Consider the following 8,104-nt stretch of genomic DNA (forward strand, 5'->3'; position numbering starts at 1 on the left):
TCAAAAGCAGCATGTTCAGGGCCCAGCCCGAGCTGGCGAGCAGGGGGAGCTCTGTCAGGCTTGGCCTGATGCTCAAACCCAGCTGTTTTCTGGTGAGAACATCTCATTTCTCCCCCTTCTCCATCTCGGAGGAAACACCTTGCGAGGCAGAAGCAGAGCTGCCGCTTGCTGCCCAGGGCAGGGGTAGGTGACGGCAGCTCTTGGTTTGCCAAGGACAAGCTGCGCTTGTGCTCGGCGTTTCGTTTGGACCAGACCTTGGTCCCAAGCTCTCCTAATCCCTTTCTGTCAAAACCACCCCGGGTCAGATCCCTCCCTGGCTCCTGCGACCAACTTGACCCGCGGCGTTTGCAAGCGCCCAGTGTCCACAGGAGATCCCGCCCCACGCTGGGAAATGTTAACAGCTTTTCTGTAACGTGGATTTTTGCTGCGGTTTCCCTTTCATACCCCATTTATTCTCCACGACCATTCAAACCCATTGGACGAACATCAGTGAAAACCCAAACCCTGCTCTCGCACTCCCCTTGTCTGGGAAGACCTCACCCTGATAACCCAGGGGAGGGGGAAGGTGGCACTCTTCGGGTTCATTCGTTTTATTTCTCCTAAATTGTGCTTTTGCTGATGTATGTTAAACATTGTTTCTCTAACCCCATTGATAACCAATCATTTTAATTTGTAGCTTGCAGAGGGTATGACCAGCTCAGCATTAATTAACATACCAGCTTCTCGGGCCCAGCCTCATGTATGTATTGCTTAATTTCTAACTTACTTGCGTGATTAATGGGTTTTGTGAATGATAGATATGCATGTATATATATATATATATATATATTGAGATCTGCAAATGTGCATGTATATATATATATATATATATATATTGAGATCTGCAAAAAGGGGGGCATTTCTTGTTGTGGAAGATCCCCCTGCTGTCCTAGAAAAATGGAAATTTCACCTCACTACGGGTGTGTGAGCACTTCAGTGATCGTTTTCCTTTGTGCCAAAGAAATGAAGGTTTGTTTTGGGGGGAGGGATGAGGAAGCTTCCTCCCCCTTGCCCTTGCAGAGCCGGCAGAATTACGTACGTGCTCAAGGTTAGGTGTCTCCCCGACAGCTTCTGGCTCCTCTGTGCACCCCGGCAGAGCCTGGTACTCATTGGAGATGGTGTGTCCTGGGTGGCTGCAGTGGCCTAATTAAGGGTTTGATGGACTTCAGTGTTCCTCTGTGTCCTGGCTCAGGGACTGTGACAAGTCCTAGGCATCGTCTTGCTCCGGGTTGAACTGAGGAGGTGTTGACCTTCCACGAGGAGAAGGGTTTCACCCCAGGGAAGGTTTCACCTCATCAGCAGGACTTTTGCACAGCCCTGGGTTTTGCAGGCATACAGCCTGGTGCCCTCAAAGCATGGGGATGAGGGAGGTGCCCAAGCAGTGACAGATCCCTCCTCACAAAGTGTCTCCTGATCCCTTTGTGCACTTTTAATAAGAAAATCAGATGTTTGGGACGTTCCTGGCTTTTCTAAGAAGGGCAGTGAATCTGCTTTCCCTTCTGAGGACACTCCAGAGGAGTAATTCTCCATTCCCCAAATTCAGGGTTGTGACCCTGGGGCTCTTCACCCCTCTTAGATCCCTCTTGATACCAGCCCGTGAGTTACAGGACAGTTCCTGCTGGGAGCCGTGCACGTCCCTCCTGCCTGTTTCAGGCCGCAATTAGTTGTGTTGCTTCCCACTTCTTCTCTGCAATAAACAGTCAAACCCAGAGCGGTGCCCGTGTGCTTCACCCCTGGGGTGTAAACACCACTGGGTCAGCCCAGCATTTTGGAAGAAGGTCAGCTTGAAGGTGTTATTTATACTGTGCCTTTGGGAGGAACGGTCTCCCTTCGAGGTCTGATCATGCGGGATGGAAGGGAGGATAAATTTGGCTTTCATTGCTGAAAACAGCGTAAAAATTGATCAAGCAGAGCACATGAGTAAGAGATGGGTTGCAGCTTCATGGCAGCTGTAAATTTTGCACGCAGGAGCCCCTGATGGAGGTCTTGGCATAGGGTTGGAGGCACACTCAACGTCCAGCCTTTCTCTCTGTAACATAGATACGAGCTTTGTTGGCCCTACGCGCATCCCTCCAGTTCCCCGTTTATCCTCTGTACCCACATCATATCGATCACTGGTGCGGCTTCCCCTGTCGCCCAGAGAAGACAGATGGGTGGCTGCGCTGGGATGCGGAGTATGGAAACAAAAGCTCCATAAATAGCCTTCCTCTTCCCTCTGTTCATCAGCATTTTTAATTTACGTGAATATGTTTTGTTTTAGTTCAAATAAAATTTAGGGGGGGGTGAAAAAAAAAAGAGAAAAAAGCTGCAAACCATTAATTTAAAATAAAAGGAACAGAATATTAGACAGTAATAAAGCCATTCTCCTGGCCCTCACCAGGACCCTACAAGAATGTGATTAAATGTAATAAACCTCACGTCGCAGAGAGCTGCTGACGCCTCCCGGGGGAAACCATCCTGTTTTGGAAGGGAGGTCACCGGGATGGCCCGTGCATGTCTTCCTTCCCTTCCTTCTCCTTTATAGCTGTGGAGCTTCGCACGAAAGCAGGAGCTGTGGAATGAGGCATAGGGGCTGCAGCTGGTTAAATATTAGGAAAAAAAGCTTTTACAGCCAAAAATATCCAGCCCGGTGTGGAGTGTGTGAGGGAGCTCCTGAACTCCGCTGGGTTCTGCCTCCGACTGTGGCGTTAATGACCTGGAGGAAGGGGCATGTGGTGGGAGACTCTGGGCTTGCCCCTCACGGAGACTTGAGCTTGTAGATTTGCCCATCTCCTCGGTGGACTCCACAAGAGGGTTTTTTTATTTTTTTTCCCCTTCATCTGGAACTTGTGGGGTTTTCTGCCTCCCCAGTAGCGTGACCTCTGTGTGCTGAGAAAACCTCGAAAACCCCCCGAACTACAAAGAGCTCTGGAAAGTGGGGCAGGGATTGCTGGGGGGACGTGGGGAGCCATTGAGGAGGGCGATGGGCGTCACCTCTGCTCCCTGTGGCACCAATCCCCTACCCCCAGCCGGGGGGTAAAGGCTGGGGAGAAGTGAAGGTGTGGTGGGGAGGTCAGGTCAGGGTGGCCAGAGCTGATGCTTCAGGCTCCGTCTGGAGCCTGCACAAACCCAAGCCCTTAATATGCAATTGTTTATAACCTAGTTCATAAACCCATCCTAATCTGGCCTCTCTTCACACTCCTCTGGTTCTGCTCTTGCCAAAGTCATCCCAGACAAAGTCAGGAGTTGGCCTTTCGTCCCTCTCTTGTCCCTGCTGATAATCTTTGGCACGAGCAAAATCAGATGATTTTGCAGCTCCGATGTCTCGTAGACCCACCTCTCTGCTCCAGATCTGTCCCCTTCCCACCATGCGGAAATCCTGGCTCATCCCTCAGCAGTTCAAGTGATTCAACCATGTTCAAAGGGTGAAAGAGATCCTCAAGACCTCTTAAAATGTCAAAACAAGCTCTTTCATGAGCCATTTCCCCCTCCCTGCTTGGGAGAAGCACTCTGTAATTATCCACCCAATCCCCTCTGAAATTATCCACGGGATCCATTCTTTGTTGTCCTGTAAATCCCCTTTTTTAAACTGTCAAACCATCCTGAGAGCCCCACCTGGGCTTGGCCGTGTCCCCTCGAAGCTCTCCGAGGATGGAGGTGCTGTCACCCTCCGTGTCTCTGCCATGGGGCCCATCAGAGCCGACCCGAGAGTGCTCAGGATGAGACCCTGGTGACCCTAAGGGTCTTAATTTGTGAAAGTGCAGGGGACTGCAAGACAGAGGAGAGCCCATAGAGGTGGTCAGCAGAAGGTGCCGTACACCTCTTGCTAGGATCAAAGCCTGCATCTGGGCAGCTGGATCATGACCAAAGCTCAAGGAGATGCACTAGAGGTGCCACCGCCAGAGCTGCTCACACCAGGATCCCTTCACAAACAAGGGACTGTAAAACTCTCTGTGCCTTTGGCCTGGTTTTGGTACCTGCCTTAAGAGCAGTATTTAAATGGAAACTGTTTGGGGCAGTTTTCCATCCTTCCCCTTTCCTACAGAGCACAGCACGACAGGATCCCAACGCTGAGGGGGATTACTGCATGCCAGGGTAGTATTAGTGATAAATTGTTATTGATTTGTTGTTCAGGGCAAGAGGAAAATGCGGAAATGCTTCAGAAGAATCAGAATGTTTAAAACGTCAACAGATATAGCTGGGAATTACCAGAAAGCTGCTTGTGCGAGCAAAGAATAAGGGCGGTGTATTCGGGGAGGATACGCTGCGTTTTGCAAAGCACCTGTGTGCCACCAAGAGGCTTCGAGGGCCCTAATCAATCCCCTTCGGCAGGGTGTTCTCGCCCCTGTGCCCCCCACCCTGCTCAGCATCCACAGGGCACACAGGCTCCTCCTCCTGAGAAGTACAAATCTGCTTCCGAGCCCTGATGAGTGAAAATGGGGGGGTCAGCGTGAAGGCCCTGACATGGGTGGGAGTGGAGGGACGCAGGTTTCCAGGAGAGCTGTCCCTTTGCGGAGTGGTTAATGCCCACACAGACCCTACATTCCCAGCTGTGAAATGGGCTGGCAAGATCTCCTCTCCGCCAGCTTTAGCTTGTCGGAGCAGTAGCAGAAGTCAGGAGGTTCCTGGGCATCTCCAGAGGAGAGGAACTCACGAGGAGCCCTCAGACACCTCCGAGCTGTGAAACGGCAGCGAGGAGCTGCCGTTCTCCCCCGAGAAGCACTATAAGGTGCCTTCCATGCAGCTATTCAGACCATTATTTTGGCTTGCGACGCTTTGGTTGTAAGAAATACAAATAACCCATCAAATGACAAGTTAGCAAAGCTAACCCAAGCCAAAACCAAAAAAAAAAAAAAAGTCAGAATCTGTAAACTATTTGGAATAATTGGTTATTTGCTGTGTTTGCTAGTTCCAAATCAGAGCACATATTTTACGGCTTATCCTGTTACCGTTAGTTGGAAGAGCTCTTGGTGTTGGATATCTCCTGCTGAAAACGGTCGCCAACCCGCTCTGCAGCCCGGTGTAGCCCCCCGGCACGTTCTTGCTGGTTTTTATTTATTTATTTATTTATTTATTTATTTATTTATTTCTCCTGGTGTTTCTTGCACACTCGGGGGATGGACCACGGCACTGCTGGGGGAAAGACCCGCAGACCAATCTGCATGACGAGCTGGCTTTCCACCAGCCGGGGTTGCAGGGCAAAGCATCCCCAAATAGAAGCCATGGGACAGAGAAAAAGCGGTGGCAGGATGGTGTGCGGGTGGCTGCCTTCGGGTGAACGTGGCTAAATGTAGGCTGATGGAACAGCATGGAAAAAAAAACCCACTGAAAACAAAGAGTTTTGTCCACTTCTGAGCAAAATTAATAGTATGGTGAGGAAAAAAAAAAAAAAAAGAAAGAGGTGAAACAGCCATCAATGTCTAATTTCTCGTTATGAACATCTGACAGTTCACACCTTGGGGGTTCATGGAAGGATGAGCAAAGTCCTCTTGCAGCCTCCCTGTGTGGGAGCCTGGGGGTTTTTTCTCCTCCCTCCAGCCCTGCTCAGAGCTGCTGCAGGCCCTTGGCGCAGGGAAGCAGGTGGAAGGACCAGGTTAAGCCAGGGTTAACCTGAGGCCAAGTCCCCCTTAGGGAAGCAGTTGGAGTTTAAGGGCGCGGGGAGGTTGATAACACGGAAAAACCTTCCTCCATCTCCTGAGGTCTGGCAGGTGCCAGGTCCCACGCCCCGTTGGTGCCACCTCCACCGCCCTGTCTTGGCCTCCCAGCAGGAAAATCTGATTTTTCCTGCCTCCCAGGCACTTTTGCAACTGCTCCTGGGCTGCGTTTGTAGGTGACGGAGCCCCTCGGGCAGCAGAGGCCTCCCTGGCGTGGGGAGAGCTGGCCCCTTGCTTGGGCGCAGGGTGGCCGGTGGCCTGGCCGTGGCCGTTCCATTGCAGAACCATCGCGAGGCTCCGTCCCGCAGCCCCGAGCCGCCCGGTTTCCTGCCCGGGCGTGCCGACCTCTGGAGCGATGCGAGACGGAGCAGCCGAGGGATTTAGGATGTGGTCAGAAAAACCCCAAGGAGCGCAGCTGCAGCGTTTAAAGGCATTTTTGTGTTCCCCAGCTGTTTGCCATGGCCTCTCCGCTGGAGTTTTCTGCGCCCGCAGGAGGACAGGGCTGGGCTGGGTTAGTTCAGTCGAGCTGACCGGGCTGCCTTTGGGAGCTAACACCACCCTCGCCAAGGGCTGAGATGGACGGTGTCATCTCCTGCAAAAGCATGGTGACAAACAGCTGGGGAGCTGCATCTATAAATGTCCCGGCTGCTTCTAGAAAGATCTTCTCACCCCAGCTGCAGAGCTTCCTCACAGCAGGAAATCTGCCTCCCAGATGTGAGGTGCGAGTGCATTTGAGACTGAGGCAGTGGCTGAGCTTATTTAGAGGCAGCGTTTATTATTGCTATAATTATCTATATTCCCACAGGGAGTAGCGTGTAATCAGCAGGAGAGCGAGTATTAAGGCTTCAGTTGGCTCATGCCTGCTCTGCTCTCCTGGCTTTGCTGTCTGGGCATTAACCTCTCCCTGCCTCAGTTTCCCCCACCTGTGAGGTGATGATGCTAAGGACTAAGTGTCACCAGGAGCCACTGTGTCCATTGCGTGGCAGCTTCTCGGGTTTCCACACCTCCTTTTGCTCCAGACTGAAATGGCCATTTCAACATGTTTTGTGAAAATTTGATTGTGCTGGCCAAGCCCAGACTCCCGCTATCCCCATCTGGGAAAGCATCTGATGGGACAGGCGGTGGGGAGAAAAATCGCTCTGGCTCAGCCTCCCTGACAAAACCGAGGTTAAATCTGGTGCGTTCGCCTCCGGGTGAAACAAAATGTGATTGAAAACATCCCGGGAGCGGTCAGGAGGACACAGGTCTGCATTCTGGGGTCCGGGGGAGGGAAGAATTTCAATAACCCTCACCAGCAGTGTGCGTGGCCCTGGGTGAAAGCCCTACGTGGAGAGCAGGCTCAGCTTAAACCTCCTTCCCTGTTGTCGGAAGGTGGTAAGTAAAGGGCGGCTGCTGGCTCTGCTGAACCCGAGGCCTGATCCAGAAAGCCCTTAAGGCTGCGTCTGAAGAGCCTCATTGACTTCAGAGGGATTTGCACACTCGATTGAAGTTAAGCATGTGTCTAAGTGCTTTTGCTGTGTCCAAGCCGTAATCCCAGAAATGTTTCAAGTGGGAAGTTGCAGCCCGCTGGTGAAATTCTGGTTTTAAAGGCGCTTTTAAAAAAAAAATAAAAAATTGGATTTCTTTATTTTTGGAAATGCCATGCTTTTGGCCATAAGACATTGCTCTCTTCTGGCATGCCCCCCTCCCTGGAAGGGCGTCTCCTGCTGCCCCTTTCCTGGATGCTCCCAGAGCTTCTGGAAAACTGATGAAGTGGTTCCACTCAGGCTCTTGCCTGGTGAAATGGTGCTGGACCCTCTTCCGTGGCTCCTGTGTTACATGTTGACCATTTTAGCAGAAAATGCCGAAGCTGGCCACCCTGGAGCTTAAAAGGTCTTGACTTCATGTCACCATGGAATGGGAGAGTTGTTCGCAGTCCTGACTCCAGACTTGGGGAACTCGGGATGCAGGCGCCAGCCCAGGTTTACGGTGGACCCTGCTCTATGGGAGCGATGGTCGCGAGGGAAGAGGGGGTGAACGGGGATGGGGAGACAGCAAATAACCCCGTCAGCGTCTGAGGGAGCTTCTCCCTAAGCTAAACTTCCAGGCTTCAGTCGCTTGATGTGATTTATCCACAAGTGATGCCGACCCGCGGGTGTGTGCCCTGCGGCGGCTGGGGAGGACACGCAGGATGCTGAGGCCCCTCAGCCACCATCTTCGTCAGGGCTCAGGGCGCAGACCCGACTCTGAGGACCCTCCTGTGCCATGTCCAAGATAAAACACTGACGGTGATTTGACTATCGCCTGGCTGCTAAGCGAGATCTCTCAATCCAGTCCCTTGCGTGGGGGGAGCCGTTGCGTTCCCATTCGCAAGCAAATGGATTAATACTGCTCGCTATTAACATTCCAGCTGCTCCCCTTGCCTCCTTTGGTTTTTTTTTCTCCCCCCCTCC

The 8,104-nt window shown here is 52.0% G+C and overlaps 1 protein-coding gene across 1 annotated transcript in view; it reads left to right on the forward strand.

The window, feature by feature from the left end:
- The window catches only part of DYSF (dysferlin), an 86,841-nt gene that overhangs the window by 43,702 nt on the left and 35,035 nt on the right, over positions 1 to 8,104 (forward strand). The window contains exon 38 of the mRNA XM_026846857.1: positions 677 to 739. Within this exon, the coding sequence (XP_026702658.1) occupies positions 677 to 739 (63 nt within the window). The remainder of the gene's footprint in view (positions 1 to 676; positions 740 to 8,104) is intronic.

This window comes from Athene cunicularia, assembly GCF_003259725.1.
Source record: "Athene cunicularia isolate RWA chromosome 4 unlocalized genomic scaffold, athCun1 chr4_part1, whole genome shotgun sequence".
NCBI classification, from domain to species: Eukaryota; Metazoa; Chordata; class Aves; order Strigiformes; family Strigidae; genus Athene; species Athene cunicularia.